Genomic DNA, 24,209 nt, shown 5'->3' with positions numbered 1-24,209 from the left:
AAGTATAGGGTTTTTCGTGCCCCTCGGGCATTTGTGTTATTTGTGCAACTTGTAGTATTTTCGTAAGAGTTTTGTATTGTGCTTAGCTCCCTGACTCATAAAGAGTTCAGGGTAGACTTGTTATTAATAAATATCCTTTATTTTTATAACAACTTGTGTGGTGTCCTTTCACTTGGTGTTCAAGGGGTATATGTGATGGTAAAACAGCTGGCTTAACACGCCCTCTAGAGTTTAGCCTAAAGACTGCTCTTGTCCACGCTACTAGGATAGCTGGTCTAATTAGGTTGACTTACAACCAAACATCAATAAGGGTCGTTTGGAATGATACAGAGTGATCACTAGAATAGTGAGCACTATATATGAGGCCAACTTCTCACAGTCTTTTTATGAGGGACGTCTGTAGGGCTAGGGGAAGCAGCCCTTGGCCTCTTCAAGGACAGTTTTGATGAAACTGAAGCCATTTCACTGCCCTCTGAGGACAGAACATCATCCTCTCTGGTTTTAAGTCTGTTCAACCAGAGGAGCAGTCTCCCTTCTCTGTCTTTAAGAGTCTTAGTAGAGAATGTTCTACAAATCCTACATTCTTTAGGAGAATGATCAGGGTAAAGACAGTAGAGGCAAGTTTCATGCTTGTCATCGACGTGCAGTCTCTTCTTACCACAAGATGAACAGGCTCTGAACAGGACTTTCTTCTGCTGATCAGCCATTGTTGTTTGTTAAAGCAAATTATCCAAGTTTTATGAAAAAAGAGATAAATCCAAGAAACCTGAGGAGAGCTCAGGTGGAGACTCCCTAGCACAACGTGCGGTAGAAAATCTGAGAGACTGAGGCTCCTGGCAGGAAGGTTCTAGAGGGAGGTGGTAGCTGATTGTCTACCTTCAGGATGTTGGTCCTTTTTACAAAAGGACATAGATAGGCTACTAAGGCAAGGCCCTTAGGCCTACTTTTCTCTATGTATGTCTATAGGACATTACTTTTCTATGTACCGGGGGCTCCCATCTCGACGACGGGGAATGATTCAGGCATGTGAATCTATGAAAGACCCATAATACTGGATAAACTAATATTGAGAATAATGCAATTAATGGGTCTAGACTAGAAGAATAAGTTACAATGTCTCCGGCATCCACTGGTCTACTTAGACCATTCAAAATGGAAACCACAACCAAATCTGTGCTTCACCCTGGGCAGAAGCTAGCTTGGCCGGAGTCTAGCAGGTCATTTTGCTGGACGAATTTGGTTTAGTGAATGAAGACCAGTCTTTTCAAAAGTGTTGATGTATATAGGAAAGATGGGAGAAAAATGACTTAGGTCAATGGTATTTAAGAAAGCTTTTTACGTACTGGTCAAACTATGAAACTCGTAGTGAGGCAATACCCCAGTTTCAAGCCAACAATTAAAGATGGATATAACTTTGTGCGATGGGGCTAGAGCTTGCATTCATTTAGCTGGGCATAGGGTTAAGAGAAATCCTGGGGTCTGATTGTTATGAATATTATCCAAACGGAGAGCTTCTGTAACATGGGAGGATTTGTCAAACGTGACTGATAGCATATAGTGCATATAACAGTGTTGCATGGAATCTGCAATGATGTGGTTTCTGTCAGGCTTTTTTCTTATTTTTTTTTTTTTAGCAAAGTGTCACAAAGTGAAGGAAGGGGCTATGATTGGATTGCAGTTGTCGTTATCCTGCACAGCTATCCGAACAGGTAATTGATGAAGTTAGCGGATAGACATTGAGAGAAATGCATTTTTTTGGCGGTCTCAATTTTTTTTTTTTTTTTTTAAATATACATTTTATTGTTATAGTAGTCAAAATCTTACAATATTCAGCCAATGATTTAATAAATAAAAATTGGTTAAAATCGCTGGATATCAAATCAGCAATAAAATTCCCATTTCCTATAAAGTGCATAGTATAAAATTAAAAGTAGCAAATAGTACTGGAAAGTGCAAACAGCAATAAAGTGCCTTGTAAATATTCAGACTGTCACTGTAATATTGTCATTATTGAGTGGGACCATTTTCAACTACAGAGTTAGTTCCTAAGGGCGGATTTAATTGGCGATTCAGTCAGTTTTAAGAACTTTGTATAACTGTAATTCAGCAAGGTATAAGATGACGTAAAGCATGCAATTACTGATTGCCGGCACGTATGCACTCCCTGACAATTTGAGATTTCTCTTCCTTTCTTCCAATAGCTCTACGCAGATAGAAGTCAGATGAATTAGGTTTTCTTCCCCTGTTTTACACACTTTAAAACGAGTACTTTTTATGTCTTGGACCCAAGGTAGTGCATGGGAGGGTCCAGGAAGGACAACAAATCACAACCTGATGAAATTGTTTTTAGGCGTCTGGTCCATCCCGTCTCTAAATAGGGCAGCGGTTTAAGAATTTTATATTCACAAGTATCATCCAAGCACGAGATCTACGTGCAAGGATCTCTATCTTTTAACGGTGACATTTTGTACGTCCAACTGTTGATAGCTTTTTGTCTCGATTCGATTGTTAGATTCTGCAACCTAGCTGAATACGGTGCTTTTGGGTCCTGGGAGTATGAGCTACTCCATTTTCTTGCAGGTCCAGGTACTTCCAATCTTCTTTTAACAATGTATGAGTGAACAACAGATTATTTTTATTCAAGTCATCTTTTTTGTAGCCTGCACAATTGCATCTAGTACTTTACCAATGAATTGTTGAAATTGTTTAATATAATAACAGAGTGCGGTCTGAAGTAGGATTAAGTTTAATAGAGCATTAAGAGCCTAGACAGTTTCAAAGATCTTTCCATGATCATCATAAAAGTAGAAAGTCTTTTAGTGAAATTTGGGAAATTGATTCAAAATAGGACAGCAAAGTAATAGGTCCATATCATTGGTAATGGTTTGTTGCCTGCTTAAGATATGTTGATTGTTTTAGTAAGCCTACAAGGTAGAGTCACTGCTCGGGCTCACCTGTGGGCCATAGTTGCAAGATTCTAGAGCCATATTCCTGTCATTAATTGCATTCACTACTCCCGGTTCTTCTTTCATGAATAAGGTCATACTTGGAAGGTGGAAAAGGGTTTTTCAGTCCGAGCAATATCAGCACAGAGAAACAGATGTGATCTGTACAAGTCCAGACAAAGAAAGCATGGGGAAAGGAGGGGTATACAGAGAGGAAACCCAGGTTGCACTGCAACCCCCTTCAACTCCATCACTACTACCGTTTCCCCATTTGCAGTGTTCTCTTTTCCACTGGAGCTATACATAGTCATTATCCGCAACTCTCACGATGGCCTTTGCTAATGCGCAGGAATATTTTGGTTCATACCCAAGTGCTAATTTACAGAAGCATTATGGCAATTTTGTACCACATCATGGGTGTCCTAGGGCCACGGAGCCCGTGACTCTTACCCAGCACAGTCCAGGGAATTAGTACCTTGCAAACAAAAATGTAAATAATTTTATAAAAGACAGCACGTGCTGTTTCACAACTAGGCTCTACAGGAGCTGCTGGCCTCGCAGGGAATCCGAAGCACAGACGAGGCACAACCTTTTAGGGCTACAGCATCCATCAAATCATCGTTAAAGAAACAAAAATAGCATTTAGTTTTCCAGTACCATGCTTTACAGAGTAATGCAGAAGACAAGTGGAGATACAGAGATCCAGTAGTACTACCACTGGCCACTAAATTTTGCAACATAGATGCCACTGCAAATCAGCACCTCCCATCTCGGTGGCTTTTCCCCCACCTTTGGCAGATGCGAAGAGTATCTCTGAGGAGCCATGAGGAAGGCCTGGCAAGCCACTCCTATCACACCTCTTCTCCTCCTCTACCCCCGCCCGACCAGAGTCATTTTGGTGGCCCATGTGGTTCTCATGAACTACTCAGCTGAGCCTCACCCCTGTACGTCTGCTCACGCAACCATAAGCGTAAGTGCAGAAGGGTGCCACCTTGTAAGGGCTTTTGTTTGGGAGGGGGCTGGTTCAGTGTAAATTCTAATTCATCATCAACTAGGTGTATCCGAGGCGCAGAACCCAAGTACAGTTTAATGGCAGAGATAGTACAAAACCACCATCTAGAAATGACAATACCTGTCAACCTATTCAAAACGGTATTTGTGGCTGTAAAAGCATGATAAAGGCTAAAAATACCTAATTTATGCCTACCAGGTATTTAAAAAATAATCCTGACAAGTGTAAATGGATTTAGTACAGCAGATTTTTCTGTCACAAGTATAATATTTAGTACACCGCCTATAGTTTAATTGTGTTACATTTACTAGTTTATCATTAAACCCTAAGTTATATGATTTTAATAGGGGGAAGCGTTTCTCTCACAGAAGGATGGGAGCAATTGTTTTGAATGAGACCCTACTCTAATTCCACGACACACATATTACAAAACTTTAAATACTGTTTGTTGTTGTTGCAACTGTTATGAGTGAGATCTTTTGCTGTCCGAAAAGTAGCCTGGTAAAGAATAGCGTCGAAGCCTTGCCATCATGTCAACGTTTCTCTAGCAGATTGACATTGGGTTGACAGACGCAGGAGGACAAAAATAAAGGTCTCTTATATATGCACATACTAGTGCATAATTAGTTGAGAAAACATGGGTTTGAATGAACCATTTTAAAGGAGAAAGGTATCAAGTTTTTTTCACAAAAAATATCTTCCAACGGTAAGAACACATGCCAGGGGGTAATTGTGATAATAAATGTAGGGATCGGTTAAATTAAATAAACAAGGTTAAGGATAATAGGAGAAAAATACATTTAGCAAGGAGGAAAAAAAGAACAGAGGGATGCTGCTGCGTGATAGAGAACATACATCCTTTAGAAAGAATTTGGCTAATGTAATGTTGATGCAATTATGTAAAAGTAAATTTTTTAACGTTAAAAAACACGATAATAACAAATGACATATGTAGAAAGGAAAAGGAAGCAGTAGGGAAGTAATAGGAAAATTGTGGAAGAACACACACAAGAGTATGACCGGGGGTGAGAGGTGGTTTCTGGCCAAAAAGGGAGATGTTGCTGTAGGAGAACTGTCAAGGCAAGGAAGTGAGTGGAAATAAATAAGGTTATCAACAGTTTTACAAATATCTTTAAAAAAAAAAAAAGAGGAGAAATATAAAGCCAAGTTGGAAGTACACCACATAAAACAGAAGGACACGTTGCATCAGCACAGTCAGTGTGAAAACTGAACAGTGATAACCTTAATTTGAACTACAGGATAGAAGATAGCTGGGAGTCAACATATCCTTTTCTGAAAACTGAGCATATAAGGTATTAGGGGAGATTCTGATAACTAGAAGGAAACAAAGGATATAATAAAAATGTTATTTACAGAAACAGAACACGAGCTGAACTAAAGGACTTAGGGAAGAGGTTAATAAAGAAAGACCAAGATAGGGGCAAGCAAGTGCTAAGTGGCATTAAGAAGAGAAGGCGGCATAGAGTCATAACACCAAGGTGTAGGATTAGCAAAGGGCACACCATGGACACATGAACATGAGGAGGTAGAAAAAATACAGAAAAGAATACAAGAACTACAAGAATAGCTTAGGTGGATAGGTACTATCTTCTTGTCAATCCACATTTCAGGATACTCTCAACTAGTTCTACCGAATCGATATTAACATCAAATTTAAATCAAAAACAAATGCTGTACGGGGATACTGATGGCCATCTGTTTCCAGAAAATGCGTAGTGCTTACTTGAGGGCTCTTTTCAGTCCATCAGTCACAGCTTCTTTCCGTGCTTTTTCAAGTGACAAAGCTTTTGACTTTAGCCCCTCACTGACACCATAACCCACGTCTTCATGGTATGAACCATCCTGAGGGGAGGTAGTTTGAGGAAGGAAAGAGAATGCATGGAAAACAATCAGAACTAGCATGCACTTAAGACAGAATCCTTACTCTTCTACTGTCCACGAACACGCCCCAAAGAAACTTGCAATCAATCTTGCTTTTTTCTAACTGTGCTAGTTCTGAGATTGTTTAAATCACATGTCGCATAAAGAGAATTACTAGTGTACACTGAGAGGCGTCTCAATCCCATTCACCGTAGTAGCAAGAGCAGAGTCCAGGTGCAAAGTTGACAGGCACCAAGGAATCCAGTGGTCATCTTTCACACCATAGCTGAAGCATACCTTAGATTATGGAGGTTGCTTGGGTACTCGGACAGTGGGAAGGTACAATCATTAGTACCTTTGCTTATGGGAGGAGATACAACTCCACATTTAGCAAATTGAAAGAAGAATTCACTGAATGTCTCAATAGCACAATAGCTGAAGGTCACAATAGATCTGAAATTACCCTAGAGTTGTTATCTGCGATGACCGATGGAGGTCAACCTCAAAGAACCTAGCAGGACAGAAAGTTAAAGCTAATGCACAATGCAACCAAGAGCAGATTATTCCCAATAGTTATTGAACAGAAAGTACTTTACCTTCAGCTGGACTTTCACGAAAGCACAGACCCCAACATAGAACTTGCCGTTGTTAAGGTCCACAAAATCTACAACAAGAAAACAGTAACTAGGTGTGACCAGTTCTGAGAGACGTCTTTGAATACAGGCATGCAAGTCAAAATAATACTCTAAAAAGTTACTGAACTGAAATGTTATTACTAAATAGTATTAAAAAAAAAGACAATTTTTTGGCTTCTTCCACCACAGATAAATTATAATCATGCTCACCGTGTGACGAATTGAGGTAAAATCAACTTCATATTACGAAAGTAAACAAACTGTAAAATACCTAGCTGAAGTGTGTGACATGAACAGGTCTACCATGAGGACGGATAATTTGTCGATGAGCATGTTAAAATGTAGTACATTAACTATATACTATTATCATTCACTATATTAGATTAAAATATGTAGATTAAATTATCAAACCCTTATCAAATATGAGCGGAGTACATTACAACATAAGCATGGATTTACAAAAAGGAAGAATGATGGATAAATCTTCAGTCGCCCATCAAATTGATCAAAAAAAGTCATTCGTCTTAAATAAATTATGATGTAGCCGAGATATAATTGTGTAACAATAAACACATTTGTGTAATATTTTATTCATATCTTGATTTCAAAGTCAGATTAGGCTTTATATGCCCAGAAGACGTGTTTTCAAATATTGCCTAACACATCTTCGTAAGGACAGACATAATATTGGCAAGGCAAAGAATTGTTCGAGAGACTGGTATTTTGAAATTTAGAACTATAAATTTAAAGAAAGGTACAGCTGATACGTGTTTTGAAGGCATTTATTTAGCTAATTGTAAATCGTCATAAATGAGGAGGTCTGTGTGTCTGCAAATTATCCAATACAATGAGATTGTACAAATGTACTCATTGTCTTGTATAAGGTTACTTGTAAATAAACAGACTTTTATTGCTGCTCACATTTACTTGTGGTCCCGCCTGCTCAAAATGTTTCCCAATCTCTCCTCATCCACTTTTGAATCCCTTGCATGAGGCACAAGTGGGTCTTTTTGTTGTAAATCTCCCTTTAGTCTTTAAGCATTTAACTACCTCTGGGATGCTCTAGTCAAACATGCTCTCTCTTCACTGATTGACTGGTCTGTCCTACCATTGCTCTTGTGCCTCAGCTCCCCCATAGTGCAAGTGGAAAGAATTCTACAAACAATCTACTTTTGAAAGATCATATCAAATTGATTGCTCCCTATTGACTCATTTGCTCCCTAGCAGCCATTTTAATTGCGGCACAATATGTTTTTCTGCAACTCGGATTTCAAAGAAAAGCAGCCACACACTACAGCTCACTTCAAGCAAACCATCTGATCCTCTGTACACTATCTCCATCACTAGCCCCTCCCCTTCTCCACATGCTCACAACATCAAGATGGATTTACTGAAGCACAAACACAGGTCTTGCACTTTCGATCTTTTGAGATCAAGCCGTCTGTGCTGGGGTCAGGCCTCCAGACTATTAATTGCCTTCTTTGTTACAACAACTTGATGACTAAGAATGACGTTGCGAAAAATGCAGGGTTCAAACCTCACAGCATCTTCAGCTAGGTACACTCCACTTTCATCGTGCTTATTCAATCAATCAGGAGAGCGCTTCCTGTTAATCGAGCGTATCCAGGCACTTGACCTGTATTTATACATTTGTGTTTTTTGGCGTTTCTGTTTTTTTAAACAATTTTTTTTAATTATCTTAATCAAACATATTGCACAGTAGCTTACACCAAACATTGAATACATAGCAATGCCCTATCCTTAAGTTGGCAGTTGAACACTTCCAACACAACTATTCATACATGTTCACCTGTTATTGTGGCCGGGGAGTGAGATATCACAGCAGCCCATTGTAACAGCGTTCTGACCATCAAGGCCACATACATGCATCAGAGCTCAACCTTGTATGGGAATCTTTTGCCCAAAACAACTAAGAGACTGGAAGGATGACAGTAACATCTCAGGCCTGCATTACACCATGGACTCATGCCCTGTTTTTAATAGAATACCTTCACATTCGGCCCATTTACAGAGTTCACTCAACCATCTTTTTAAGACCAGCCCCCTTGTCTTCTTCCGCTCTTAGATATCGGACAGCCAGCCAACGTAAACACCAAGTTCATCAATTTCTCTAAGAGGCGCAACAGCTACAGACCACATGGAAAAGGTAATCTCCCTCACCCAGCGTGTGCAGCAAGGAGCATAGGATTCATCCTCTTAGGGGTGATATATATCCAGTGTAAATATTCAATTACCTCAAACCTAGAATTTCTGGAAACGTTGGGGGCGAGCATTTAAATACAGTGTTCAAAGCCACTGTCAGAAATCTGTGCTGCCAAATCCTTAGTTCATTTATCCCACAGCAAAAATATAATCACCTTTTGACTGTGCTACAAATGATCAGTAAAGACGTGTTAACGCCCTGGCTGGACCATCAAGCGTATAAATATTTTTCATACTGAATGCTACAATGCAATGGGCTACTAGTTGATGTTACAAATGGAAAAACAAATAAAAATAGATTTTTTTAAAAACAGCAGTGTTCAGGTGGTTCAGCTGTGCCCCTATTCCACCATCTGTACACCACCGCCAAGAGAGCTCTGTTTATCAGAAAATGCCCCTGCAGAATGTCGTATTCTATATGGCATAACTGAAATGCCATACAAATATCTCCTGTGTATAGGCTGTCCATTATTGTAGGACTCTCCTTGGCCCGATCTCGCAGTGTGATCCAGTTCTCCCAAGCAGTAATATTGTCAAGGAAATTAGGAGGATCTTCCTCCAGTACCATGTTTTCATGTGTGTTCTCTGTTGGGTCCTAGTATGGAAATGTTCTCTAGATGACCACACATTCTCTTCCAGAAATAATTCAGGATCTCCTGTGACTATCCCAAGTCAGTAGCAGAAGAAATGATGTAGACAATCAGGGTACCTTTAGTGCTAGAAGTCACAGGAAACGCTGTCAAATCCCTACTGTGGTACAAGAACCTTCGCTATTATCATTTTCTTATGATTTTAACAGAATTATGTAAGAAGTGGACACTTCAAACCCCCTTGAACGTGAGGCCAATCTTAAAGTTAAATGCTATGATGCTTAGAAGCCTTCTCTCAATATCTACCCTAAATTATGTATAACAGCATGAGAGGACAAGAGGTTAAAAAACAGGTTTAAAAAAAAACTAACTCCAACCTAAGATCTAGTTTCAAGAATCTGGAAAAATCAAAACAAGGGGAGGTTGAGGAATTTTTATTTATTCAGCACAAGCAAAAGATCAGAATGACATCAGTATCTACAGAAAGTGAATGACAACCATCGGTAAAAAACATGTTGATCATGGCTATATCGGCATAGGAACAGAAGACTAAGTGGGCATTCCCAAACTAAAATGTGCCATTTATAGTGTCTATTTTTAATGGAGGACTGGGGGTGATCTTTGTATTGGGTAGAGTAACTTTACCAGGACTCTCTCCAAATAGCTTGTATGCTCTAACAGTGGTAAGAATAGTCCATCAGAACACACAGATAAAGGCAGTTTGAAAGCCAATGTGGAACTTGCTTTCTCATATGCCAAGGTATGGCCATTGTGCTCTCTTGTATAATATGTGGGTGGTAATGCTCTTTGGCTGAAAAAGAGCACAACACTTATTGAGAGTAGCCAATGGACAAACAGGGAAGCTGTTCCAGACTGGCACCATTTACAGATGCGGTGTCAGCGACTAGGGGGTGGCATTGTCCATGAAGGACAAAGCAGTAAGTTCTATACAATAGGGCACCCTGCAAGGAGCTACTGGTCTCTGCTGCATGAACGCGAGACCAGGCAGAGGTGGCCCTTCGTGACTATAAAGAACATGCCAACGAGGGAGAAGAAGCCACAAGGAAATTCATAAAACGGAGACAACGTACATAAACTGAAAAAAAGGAGATAGATTGAGCAACCTGCAGGAGGGACATTTGTCAGACGGCCAAACAAACACTGGATTCACAGGAAAAACGTCTCACTGGTCTGCTAAGGAAAGGGATAGGCACAGAAAGCATTTACTGAATTTCAAGTGTGTGGTGTTGTCACTGTGGGAGAGCACAAGCACAAAGAAGAAGCCTTAAAAACAGGGCTAGAATGTAAAATAAATATGCACCCTCCAAAAGTCTAGCTCAGTTAACAAATAGAACTGTATAAAATACCACAGACACTGAGCTGGAGCTCGACGCCAGTAACATGAGGTTGGGGTTTATTTGTCCTGCTCGTTTTGCTTCATGGCCAGAGGGGTCCACCTGTAGGAATGGGAGCTACACTAGCATATTTAATTGATCTTTATGATATCCAGGGTTGGAATGCCAGGGATACAAAGAGGACCTACTAACAGCTCGTATTTTTCCCAGATAAGTGCAGAGTCCCAAAATTAAATTGATTGTTGAACATTAGAAAACGGTCAGATCAGAGCATTCAAGCCACACACACCGTCTTATCCAGCATGACTTACGGTTACCCAAAATGGGAAAGCTTGCGTTTTCAAAGGTGACATCTGAAAAGATATTTCTCAAGCAAAGAGACTTAAATATTCATACTGGCTTGTTGACTAGCTTAACAATATGTTATGAATTAAGAATGAGATTGGTAGGAGGGTAGCTTGGTCAGTAAGATTAGGGGGGGTGAGCTTCAGATCCTTCAACAATCAGGCTGGTATATAATGTTAAAATACATTATACGCCAAGGAAATAAAGAAAGAAAGTAAGAAAGAAAGAAAGAAAGACACCACACATTTTTGTATGTGTGAATGTAAAAATTACTGGTGAAATCCGGCAGATATCCCAGCATACCCGACTGAAAACACCTGCACCCAAACATTTTTTAGAAATGACATTTAATTGTGGGGGTGTGTAACACTCTAAATACCCCCCCCCCCTCAAGCTCCGTCCCTGCCCCACCATTGTTTTTCTCCTTCCTTCTACTTTTTGTGGACATGTGAGGAAGGCTACAGAATGAGACGCTGTTAAATCATAGTTTGTTTTGAATATTGGGATGAGATGTGCGACACAGGAACATGACTGATATGTTTTTTGAGATTATTACAGAACAATTGGTAGGTCTTTATTTTGTCTACTCAGACTTGTCTTTATGTGTAATCAAATGTGTGAATGAGAACAAAATAAATTTTTGGAAAAGGCAGTTTTCTTAATGCAGATCTATGGCGTTTCTAGGCTTGAGGATTCTTACTTTCTCGTAAGAGCAAATATCCAGATAGGGGGTCCTAAACGTTTTTCCATAGATACAGAAAAGGTCAAACCCTTTGATACATCTGGCTCATAGTGCAGAATTAGCACACAGGTTATAACCAGAGTTTGCACCCAAGTCGAGAATGAGCACAGCTCGGGGAATAAGGCAATCACAGAGGACTGGCTTTGGAAACCTCTACAGACACCTAAAATTGAGAGCTCATTTGCATGGTATATAACTGTAGAGAATGCCAGTCAGACTAATTTAAAGTTGGTTTGTTGTGAAGATAGAGCCAATGGCGTACCTAGGGTACCGGGATAATATGGATGTATTTTCTAGTATCAGTCAAGAGAAGAGTGGCAGAGCGCTGGATTCTTTTAGGGAAGCCAGGGTGGTTTTTGGTAGCTCTGCTAACATACTGATGGCAATAATGGCCACTTGAGGTATAGAGATGTCTCATTTTGAGATCCTTCACAGATGTTTCAAAAGCATCCCCTATAACCATGAAAGAACGCACTTTATCTAGTTTGGTTATTGCCAGTACAGATTCCATGTCATTCAGAATGTCACAACTCAAAGTCTCTTGCAGTTTGGGCATTAGTTCTTCTCCCTCTACATTCATGGCTTCTACTTCTAGTGTCCCAAGATCCACGTTAGTGCCTGTTAGGGACTCTAGATAATCTGGGAAACTGTTCTGCTAAGAAGGTATGATGCTTTGGTTCACTGCATCAACATCTCCATGGGTTAACCACTTAATCTCCCCCGTACCTAACAAAAATGAATGTGTCCATCTGTAACGTAACTGTTGCTCATGGAAAGCACTCTGATACCGGATATCTTCGGGTCTAGTTTACACTATATAAAAAAGTTAAAACATAAAAATAAAAAATATAGGACAAAACTAAGGCTTGCCTGGAAGAGCACAAGTCATTGAAGGTAGGCCTACAGTCAGTTGTCTTCAGAATGTTTTTGATATAAGCTTGCACAGTGATGTGAAGTGATAGTCTAGGATGAAGGTCGTGGACTTGGCTTGTGTGGATATGTTAGATAAGAAAGTATAGATTTAGAGTCCTGGTAACTACTAATGATCAAACTCTGGAGAGTTCTTAGGTAAAGAAGGTCTATATTTTTGCGTGTGAGCATGGGGAACACCCAAGATTAGATTTTCTACAAGAAAATTGGGAGCTTGGGCATCATCTCTTTTTTTTTGTTGGTGTAGAGAGACCCCAGAGTTCTGCAATAGCACTAGCAATAATGTAGACCATGAAGGTATACATTTAAGAGAAAGGGGGTCTGATTCAGCGAGGTTTTGCAATAGTTTGATGCTGCATCGTAATGGTTGATTTTTTTCCATTAATAGATTTATTATTTGGGTGTATTAATTCCCTATGGTGGTAGGTTTCGAAAACTGTTTGGGTGATCGAGGTGTTAGATATCTTGAATTAAGGCTCTTGAGAGGTGAGTAGCAGTGAAACACCGATTTTCCTTAGGCAATGTCAATTTGGTAGTGTTCCTTTGCAGGTCATAGCTGCTAAAGAGTTTGAGGGCGGTCGTTATCTCATCATAAGGGTAACGTTTTCGATGATGTCTTCTTGCTTAATTGGGCTGGGGAGTACCATACATACGCTGATTGGTCTCACAGACTTACTTTTGAGAGCAAGAGGAAAACTTTTAGAGGAGTACATTTAGGATTTTGTCGTTTTATTTTTCATCTTTGGAATCGGCATAATCAATATGTGATGTTATCCAGGGCATACTGGAGACAGAATACAAGACCTTAATGGGGAGTTTAATTTCAAGTTCAATTTCAGGATTTTGGACAGATTATATTCATCAGATCCATTTACATGTCGAATTTGCATGTGGAAGGTCATATAGCGGGTGCTCAAACAAGTTTAAAAAAGTTAAGATTAGAGTTTAAGAGGTAAAGAATTTTGCACCTTCTGTTCTTATAGTAAATGGAGTGGTGTTTAAGATCACATTGATTCAAGAGAGAGGCCTGGTTTCCGCCGAGCCCCCCACGCGCGCGAGTGGAAATTGAAATAACCAAGGAAAACATTTTGGTGGTGAGGGATACTGACCCAACAGTAATATCTTCAGTGAGCTGAGCAATAAAACTTCTGGGAGTAAGAGAGAAACTGGAGAGACAAAATGGGGGTAGTAGTCCAAGAGCAGAGATCTCCAGTTCTACCACTGAAGGTGGGAGTGCTCCATTTGTTTGCTTTCTAGATCATGTATTTTCTTTTTCGTTTACAGATAGACTACACATAGCAGAGGTGAGCTACTCACGCTGAACAATTCGACTATTTTATAACTCCACAAAAGGCTAGCCCCTCTGATACACGTTTGAAGAGGTAAAACTTTTTTTTTTATCTTTGATCAGCACCTGCTGAGACAAACGGGAAATTCTGGTGTAACACTTAATTTAAATACACACAAGACATCTGTAAAACTCTATGAAACCATGTAATAGGCATGATCCAATTTACCAATGCCCTCTTGACCGCCATTGTACAGGAGGCTGAAAATGCACTGCGGTCTGCATGCAACTCAACACTTACACATGCCTTACACGTGTTGCAAACTTACCAACATTCTGCTGTGTGACAGAATGGGACCATCCATTGTATCCAAATAGCTCATTAGCCAAGCTGATGACCCTATGACCTTCAATGTAGCACACCTATGAGATGGAGATCAAAAGGATAAGAACAAATATTTCAATGTGTGCATTGATCTACTTTTGCAGTTTTCTTGTGGGTATAACATCTGAGAAGTGTGCAGTAGATATGATGCAACACTGTGAATTGTACTATCGATCAAAAGCTCTAGCCACTTCCGCCTTCCTTACCCAGACTACACATGCAGGTGGTGAATGGCATTCCAGGGGTAACACACTCAGTCATTGTCATCCTGGATTTTTGCAGGATTAACAATAAACTGCCCAACCAATCATATCAATATGGATTAATTTAGTTTAATGAAATCATCTCAGCTAGGGGATTTAAACAATTTAACAAGAAGGAATGTGTTACTTACCTGTAACTGCAGTTATCCAGTATTGGTATGTATCATAGATTCACATGCCTGATTCATTCCCCGTCGTCGGGATAGGAGGTCCCCGGTACATAAATAAAGTGATGTCTCATTAGACATATATAATAATAGGCCAAGGGCCTCACATATCCATGTCCTTTTGTAAAAAGAACCAAACTCCGGAGAGGAGCCAATCACCTATCACCACCCTCTGGAACCTTCCTGGAAGGAGCTCTAGCCCTCATATTTTTGTAATCACAGTGCTAAGTAGGTGTATTACTGAGAGAACTAAGGTGAGCCCTTCCAGGGGAGGTGGGTGGGTTGCATGTGAATCTATGAAAGATACCAATACTGGATAACTGCAGTTACAGGTAAGTAACGCATTCCTTATCCAGTATTAGGGTATCTTTCATAGATTCACAAACCTGAATCAGAGTAGTAAGCAATGATAAGCACATTTCGGATGGTACAGTATCACAAATTCACCAGATAATAACATATCAATGTGAAACATAGAAAGTACCAAAATGCAATTCAAGACAATAGTAAGGAACACAAAAGAGAAATGTGCGTATATACGAGAGGATGGTGGGATGAAGAGAAAGGCTCACCTCTAATGAAATAGATGATGGAGCACTGCTTGTCCCACTGCTGCATCCTTCATGAGTTCTGTATCCAAGCAGTAATGCTTGGTAATTGTATGCGGCGTCTACCATGTTGCCGCTCTGCAAATGTCAATGGGCACTCCTTCAAAGAGCGCCATGGAGGTCGAAATCGCCCTAGTGGAATGGGCTCGAACCTTGAAACGCAGGGGTTGCCCCGCCTGCTGTTGACAGAAAGTAATAGCTGCAGAGATCCACCGAGAGATACTCTGTTTAGTGAGTGAAAGACCTTTCCTAGGTCAGCTTTAAGCCACAAAGAGTTGGTTGGATTTGTGAAATGTCTTTGTTCGGTCAATGTAAAATTTAAGGCAGCGTTTAAGATCCAGAGAATGTAGAGTTCTTTGCTGCCGTTTGAGGATTTGGAAAAAAGGATCGTAAGACTATAGGCTCATTGAGATGAAAGTCTGACGGGACCTTAGGCACAAATTTAGGATTTGTTCGTAGTATAACCCTGTTGTGTTTGAACTGAAGGAAAGGGTCTTGAATTAAAAATGCATGAAGCTCACTTACTCGCCTTGCCGAGGTAAGGGCTAGAAGGAGTGCCGTTTTCCAGGAAAGATACTGAAAATCAGCTCTGTGTATCGGCACAAAAGGGTGTTTCCTAAGTTGAGCAAGAACTGTGTTGAGTTGCCAAGTGGGAGGTAAAGACTTTACAAGAGGGAATGTCCTGAATAGGCCTTTGAGAAACAGTTTAATCAACCTATTAGACCAAAGAGAAGGGTCTACAGATGATCATCTGAAACGGGATATTGCTGCCAGGTGAACCTTAATGGAGGCGTGAGCAAGACTTGAATTCGCCAGGTGAAGAAGGCAAGGCAATATTTGTTCCGGAGAAGATGAAAGAGGGTGTATCTCCTTTGACTTGCACCAGATGCAGAACCTTTTCCTATTTAAGGAATAGGTTTTGTTAGTACGGTTGGCTCGAGCCCGAGCCAGAACTGCCCTGCAGACCGGAGGAATGTCTTGGCTGTGGAATTGTCTGAACTCAGGAGCCAAGCCGATAATTTGAGCGATGCTGGATCTGGATGTTCGACTTGTTGCTGGCACATTGTGAGGAGAGAGGGAAATGGTTTCAGCGGGATGGGCGGTTCCTGGGAGAGAAGATAAAGCGCCGTGAACCAATGTTGGCGCGGCCATGCTGTCAAGATCAGCGTGCAAGGTTCCGCTTTCAACTTCCTGAGGACCCTGGGAATCAGAGAATTGGAGTAAAAGCTTACGCAAAGACGTTGAACCATGCGATCAAAAAGGCATTCCTTAGAGATCCTTTTTGGGGACGCCAGCTTGCGAAGTGTTAGCATTTGGCGTGCTGCTTGGTAGCCAATAGGTCCGAGCGAGGGGTGCCCCATTTGGAGAATATGCGGTTGAGAGTCTGCTGATTCAACTCCCATTCGTGGCACACTGATCGTTGTCTGCTTAGTGAGTCGGTGAGAGTGTTGTCTGTTCCTGGGACATATTATGCCCGAAGGGAAATGTTGTGATGAAACAACCAGTTCCAGATTTTTTGCAATTCGTGAGAGTGTCCTAGAACGAGTACCACCCTGTGTGTTTAGATAGCGCATTGTCGTGGTAATGTCCGTCCGCACAAGCACTAGAGAATTTTTGATCCTGGGAAGGAATGCTAGAAGAGGCAGATAGACAGCTCGCAGCTCGAGGAGATTCATGTGAAGCTTCCGCTCGGAAAGGGACCACTTTCCGCAGATCTGGAGTTCCTGGAGGAAAGCTCCCAACCTTCCAAGGACGCATCTGTTGTGATGGTATGTGGAGAAGCTGGAAGCAAGAAAGGCAAGCCTTGAGAAAGGTTCTGAGGGCGAGTCCACCACTGTAGAGTTTGACCATTTATGGGGTCACCCGGATTACATCATCGAACGACCCTTCGCATTGGACCCATTGAGCCAATAGCGCTTCTTGAAGAGGGCGCATGTGGAGGCGACAGTGCGGAATCAGTAGAATGCAGGAAGACATTCCAAGAAGGGATTTGAAAAAGCGCACTGTGAGAGACCTCTTGGACTTTATGCGATTTGCCAAGTAAAGAAGTCTGTTTTGTCGCTTGTGACGGAAAAGCTTTATTCTGGGTCGTGTCGAGAACAGCACCCAGGTAGGTTATTTGCTAAGAAGGTTGGAGGACGGACTTGTCCTGATTTAGAGTGAGTCCCAAGCGAAAAGATGCAGACAGGCGTCGGAAGACCTGGCCGTGCCTTTTAAAGTGGGCGCCTTGACGAGCCAGTCGTCCAGATATGGACAGACCTGATGGTGCTGTTGCCTGAGATATGCAACCAATGGAAAAAGGCATTTCGTAAAAATGCGTGGGGCAGATTTGAGTCCGAACGGCAGGACATGGAATTGGTAATGTCTGCCCGCCACTGCGAGCCTCAGGAACTTTTTGTGATTCCGGTGGATAGGGATATGGAAATAGGCATCCTGAAGACCCAAAGACACCATGTAGTCGTTTGCGTTTAAAAGTTGCAGCACTTCTTGGATGGTTACCATGCAAAACGACTGCTTCTTTAAGAATTTGTTGAGACTTCTCATGTCTAGGATTGGTCTCCATTTCTTCTCCTTTTTGCGCACCAGGAAAAAGCCGAATTAAAACCCCTTCCCCCGCTGACGAAGTGGAACCCTTTCTATAGCTCCCTTCTGGAGCATAAGTGAAAGTTCCAGGAGTAGAAGACGTAGGTTTTTGTGAAGCATAGGTCGGCGAGGTGTTTGAGGAGGAATTTGAATGAACTCTAGCGAGTGTCCAAATTGAACCAGTTGAAGAACCCAGCGGTCTGTTATTTGTTTCCAATTGTGTAGAAAGTGGGAAATTCTTCCTCCAACTCCGGAGGGTGGAAAGGAAGCGGACACCGGTGGTAGTGAAGAGTCATTGCCGCCGAGCGGTGTCTTTCTGTCTACCTCCTGTTCCTCGAAAGGAGGACTTCGTGTAAGATGATTGTTGTTGACACTGCTGGTACTGTGGCCGATATTGCTGATTGGAAGAATAGGAAGATCGGTAGTGCTGGTAGTCTCCTCTAGAAGAAGACTGTGCCCTTCTTCTTGAGCCACGAAAAGGAGGGTTTTTGAATTGAAGGGTACCCAAAGACATAGACGTATCGGTATCCTTTTTTATGCCCTGAAGAGCTTCATCGATATGTGTACCGAAAAGAAGCTGATCGTCGTAGGGCATGTCCAGGAGTTTTGTTTGTACTTCCGGACCGAATGACGTCGCCTTTAGCCAACCATGGCGCCGTAGTACCGCAGCATCGGCCAGGAAGGGTAGGTAAGGATGAAGAGTACATAAAGAAAGGGAGAGGTTGAGGGTAGAACAGTAAAGGATCTAAATAAAGTGAGAAGAAGAGACAAACAGCTGGTACAATAAAATATGAGTCCAAAGATGAAAAAACAAGGGGCACAATAGGAGGCAGTTGAGGCCCCCTCTACATATAGCTTTTAGCTGAGGCACAAAGGTCCCTTGCTCACTCTACCACTGGATTCAAGATAGCCTGGCTGATGAGGGTTATGAATCCGAAACCGGTCCCAGGATGCTTGTTTCCAGTCCAGGGAAGACATGGCTTGGCATTTCGGGCTGGACTGTTCCTATGGGTCAGACTGATTTGCATATGGCCATGTCTAAACTGGGGTGGTGGAGTGAGCTAAAGAAAGGTGATGGATTAAACCCAGATCAGTTGACTGGGGGTGAGTGTTTGATTTGCTTAAACGCTCCGTCCATCATCCCCTTTGGTATCGCAAGGCACAAAGGGACAGCAGCATGATGAGACATAGGGTATTTTGCCTTTTACCCTATTAAACATGAAACAAAGATTCTATATCCGAGACAGGGGTGTGCGTGTGACTGTCCTCCGGCAAAGACACTGCTTTTTAGGCCACTGCTTACTGGGCTACATATCCAGGAGAATAAACCTCTGCAAGAAAAAAAACGTACAGGGTGGCAGTCTTTTGCTGCTAACAGGTCCAAAATATATCTTTGCTAGTGACAGCATGGATCGCAACACACATGGCTTCACATGTGTATCAGTGAAGAGATATCTTGAGAAGTGTAGTAAAGTAGCCCACACGTGGTTAGTTTCCAGAACGTTTATTAAGTTCAATTCACCAAGGTGCTCCCAGCTTGACAGGACCGTAACCATGAACATTCTAATGCTGCCTCAAGTGACAGCACAGGCCATACCAAGGGGGAAGGAAATTGAAGGGGGGAAAAGAGGAGGGTGGGAGATACCAAGTGCGAAGTTACAACACATCATCCTCCCTAGGGAGACAAAGGGGAAGAGGCATAGGACAGCTGAGAGGGCAAGGGGGCGAAGTGGAGAGGAGGGTGAAGTGGGGACGAGAGAGAGAAAGAGAAAAATAAGAGAGAGATGGACGGAAGAGCAAGGTGGGCAGGGAAGAATGCAGAGGGGCTGACAGGAAAGGCTGGGGGTCCCACACAGGAGACATAAGCCCCGGTGAGGACCAGGGACGTCTAGAGGGGTGAACCCCCAAAGCCTCTACCAAGACTGGCAGATTACCAATTTACACGAGAAGAACAGTTTCTGAAAAGGGCGGGGTGGAGAAATCCCGAAGTGGGAGGGTGGTTAAATGAAACCGGGTCTAAACTTCACCCCCGTTCCTACCAACCGTGGAGAGACAAAGGATCCCCTTAATCTCCCGGTTAAATCTGAGGGGAGGGGGTAAACGGTGGGCTGGACACCCCCCCACATCCCGTCCACCCTGACCCCTTAATACTTAACAAGAGAACCTGAGACATCATGCTCTAAATAATACGGGTGACTGTACTCAAGGAAATAATGCAAACACTAGTTGGATATCACACCCCCTAATAATGGCCGTAGGGGCTAGCTATACAGACTATACAGACTTATAGTTATTCTCAGTAAAATGTCACATGGGGTATACTGTAAACCACCGTTGCTAGTTCTGTGATGGCCAACCCAATGTCAAACTTCTAGAAGTCCTCAGATCAAAGTCACACAGGAGGTATTACTTTCAACGAGAATTTTAGTTAAGTGATGGCCAACCGGATGTCCTGGCCTTAATCCAAAGTGGAAACCCGGGCTGCTCAGGCGGATGCTGCCGGGTATAAGTTTCCTAGGACTCTTGCTTTTCCGCTATGCCGGTCAGCCACCAGTCAATTCCTAAGTTAAGTTCGAGGAGTGAGCTTTGCATCTGATGGTGTGCCTCTTTACCCTGCTCACGGATACTAGGGAACTCTTTCCCTGATGTGCTCCGGACCTCTCTCCCTCGTATCACCGCCTCCTCCTGGTGAGTGATTATAACTTCAACGTCTTTACCTTGGGTAGTTTCCTGGACCAGACCGCACTGCGTCTGCGCCTTGTAACACCACGGACCTCATACACCTTTCCATCCTTGTTGTCTGGTCTAGGCCAACCTCCCACTGCGAATCTCATTCCATACTCAGCACCTGAACCTCTTGACATGGGTTCATTCCGTGAGACTTCTAGCCACTCTCTCCAAACATTGTGGCGAATAGGACTACACTTTTTCTCCTTTACTCCTTTGGTTGGGGTTGCCTTACATTTTTCTTTACTAACAAATTCTATTTCTTTGTTCCTACCTTCTTCAATTTTCCCCTTCACAGATTCCTTGCTCATATTCTTTCTCCTTCCTAGTCCTTTAAACGTACCACGTTTTACTTTGAGATTGACCATTACAACATTTGCTTTCCATTCCACTCTCAAAGCAGATCCTTTCCATGCCATCTCACCCTTATATGGTGGTCTCCTTTCTTTAAACCACTCAAACCTGGCTATTTGATCACTGTTGATTCTCTCCAGATTACTCTTGTGTTCATTACTTTCTAGGTATATCATAAATCTAGATCTCCTTTGTTCCACCCCTCTCAGATCGAAAGGTTCACTCTCTGTGACGTAAATAGTATTACTTTTACTACTTTTCTTTTGTCTCCATTCCAGCTCTTTGCTCCCTTTTTTGTCAAAGTCATCGCTTATATGCGTACTAAGAGGTATGTTGGTCCCTTTAAGTTCAAATCCGAAAGCCCCAGCTAACTTACTTTTCCACCAACTCGTGCTCACAGTAGAATAATGTGACCTAGCATCAACTTTTTTATCAATTTCACTACCTCCTGAGTTGATAGTACACACCGGGTTAACTTTACTCATGTTCATTCCCACTTTGTCATCTCCGATAACTTCGTTCCTTTGTACATCACGGGACTTAACTTGCATGTAATGATCCACTATATTTTCCATAACCACTACACCTACATTTCTCTCAGCTCCCTCTTGGTTCTTCTTTACATTGTCAAAGTAGGCTTCTTCTCCTCCTGCACCTAATCTACTAAACAACATTTTCACCATTTTATTGGGAAGTAATGGTTTTTTCTCATTCTCTTTTATAGCTTCAAAATTACGAAGATACTCCTTCCACTCTTCCCTAGTATTAGTATCATTGCCCCTCCTTTCAAAAAATGGCTCCGTTGGAGATAAGTTGTTCCTTTTGTTAATTTCCATGCTAATTTTGCTATACAGCCGGGTTAATGGAACACAACCTATAGGCCTCTCTCGGTACAGTTACTAGCGTAGCACGCTAAGGGTGAAAAGAGTAGGAATATATGCTCTCGACTGGTGAAATATAAGGTCAGCTTCCCTTAATGACAACACACGCGCATTTAATTGGCAAACACGATGGGTGTCTACCTGACACAAAATTGGCCGTTGGACTCAAATACGTTATGACGGTTGCTCTTGACTGAACACTGTAGAACAGAGAGGAAACTCAATTGGAGCGCTTGCAGTGTCCTCTTCGTCACGTTATAATTTGAAGCCTCTAATGATTTACATTCTCCATCTTGTACCATTAAAGTCTCAGGGGAAAAACGACTGCCCTGATGCCATTAATGCACCGCCTTTTGATGTGATTATTCCCTGAGCATTGCCCTCGCTCTGCGTGCTAATGTGTTGAATACTCAATGTCTCTTTACCACCACATCTGTTAAGATACCACTATGCTGCACTTTTAACGTAATTGTTCCATGAACATAGTCTCGCGCTGCGTGTCAAACTATTGAATACTCAAAGTCTCTTTACCACCATAAGCTCTCCAGCGCGCTTAGCTGCTTCTTTTCTCGCTTATTTTCAAATCACAACAGCCTTTGTAACCTTTGAGTTCTCCCTAGGATGGCTCCCCCTTGCACTCAGCCGTGCCTCACAATAGTTCCAAATGCCGTTTCAGGGAGTAGCTCGCTCCCTGCCCCTCTCACTTCTCTTCCTCCCAGACCCAATGACTCACCAAGTTGCCTTTAGTAGATAATAGGAAGCTCCGGGTCTTCTTATTCCTTACCGTCAACTCTCTCTGACGCTGCTCTTCTGCTCTGGTGTGGTTAAATTCCTACGCAAATCGCTGAGGAGATTTACCCTCATTTCCTTCCGGCATTTTCCACCCAAAGAAAACCGCCACTAAATATTGCTTCACTTCCCCATCGCGCTAAACTGAGATTTTTCACACACTTCAATGCTTGAAATGTCCACACGGTGGCAGTGTCTTCCCTGTGATGGTTTTGTTATTTATTTATTTTTTTTCTCCGGCGGATATGAGGAGAATATTATACAACGTGACGGAACTTTGGCTGCACACAGAAAGGCTGAGGAGGGTTTACTTTCAAACGCTAATTTTTTGCTGATTTCCCACAATATCACTTGTGGAAACAGGGAACTCTGGGCACTCCTGCCTCGCTCGCTTTCTCACTCTGTCACCAAGGCTCAATTTTTACCAAATTCAAACACGGAGTCAACGATTCCAAATACGTCCCCCGCTCTGTTCAGCTTTCCTCATTAGCTGAACTTGCTCACCTCACGAACTTTCGCCATGTACTTGGGTCTCACTCCTCCCCTTTTCACACGGACTTTCGCCTTTTCCAGAGCTCCGCTCAGCTCTCCTCATTAGCTTCAGCTGCTCACCTCACGAACATTCGCCTATTTCAATGCTCATCAACTCGGGTCTTACTCCTCTTCACATTCTCAATCTCATAAGAACGCCCGAAGTAGCTTATCATTTCATATCTTCATACCTTCTTTTTCCTTGCTTCAAGTTCGCGGTGAAAACGACTAAAAAGGCATTTCTTTCCTCCTCCGCTCAGCTTTCCTCATTAACTTCAGCTGTTCAACTCACGAACTTTAGCTCATCTCAGAGCTCATCAACTCGGGTCTTACTCCTCTTCACAATCTCAAAAGAACGCCCGAAGTAGATCATCAAATCATTTCTTCAACTTCTTTTTTTCCTTGTCCAAGCTCAACTTATTCCAGGGGAGAGCACCCCACTGACCCTGGCTCAGCTCCGTTCACCTCGTCGCCACAAAATGTAGTAAAGTAGCCCACACGTGGTTAGTTTCCAGAACGTTTATTAAGTTCAATTCACCAAGGTGCTCCCAGCTTGACAGGACCGAAACCATGAACATTCTAATGCTGCCTCAAGTGACAGCACAGGCCATACCAAGGGGGAAGGAAATGGAAGGGGGGGAAAAGAGGAGGGTGGGAGATACCAAGTGCGAAGTTACAACAAGAAGCTTTAGCAATCAACCAAGAAAGTCAATAAGTGCTGCAGAGGAAATCAACACAAAGAGAAGCAATCAGTAAGGGTGAGTTATCTGTTCAAGGAGCTGCAATAGGAGGAGGAGTTACAGAATGTTCAGGAGGTCACTAGATAATTTAGTTATTCACTGTTTACGACTGCCAGCAACAAACAAAATCCTTCAGGCTGGACATTAAAGTAGACATTTAAAGCCATATTTTTTCCAAACACATCCTTCTCTCCAGACCATTTAAAGGAAAGATCATTGTACACAAAGCAATTTT

The 24,209-nt window shown here is 42.2% G+C and overlaps 1 protein-coding gene across 3 annotated transcripts in view; it reads right to left on the bottom strand.

Annotated features, from left to right (window-relative positions):
* Positions 1-24,209, bottom strand: part of RAD52 (RAD52 DNA repair protein) — a 316,281-nt gene that overhangs the window by 184,908 nt on the left and 107,164 nt on the right. For all 3 annotated transcript variants that reach the window (XR_013606865.1, XR_013606866.1, XM_078673695.1), the window contains exons 4-6: positions 14,276-14,369; positions 6,435-6,502; positions 5,702-5,820 (exon numbers count right to left, since the gene is read on the bottom strand). Coding sequence is in view for 1 of the 3 variants with exons in the window: in XM_078673695.1 (XP_078529821.1) it covers positions 5,702-5,820; positions 6,435-6,502; positions 14,276-14,369 (281 nt within the window). In the remaining 2 variants the exon portion in view is untranslated. The remainder of the gene's footprint in view (positions 1-5,701; positions 5,821-6,434; positions 6,503-14,275; positions 14,370-24,209) is intronic.

The sequence above is a fragment of the Lissotriton helveticus genome, chromosome 1_1 (genome assembly GCF_964261635.1).
Source record: "Lissotriton helveticus chromosome 1_1, aLisHel1.1, whole genome shotgun sequence".
Lineage (NCBI taxonomy): Eukaryota > Metazoa > Chordata > Amphibia > Caudata > Salamandridae > Lissotriton > Lissotriton helveticus.
The sequence above is the reverse complement of the archived record's forward strand: the minus strand, read 5'-3'. Positions and strand labels throughout refer to the sequence as shown.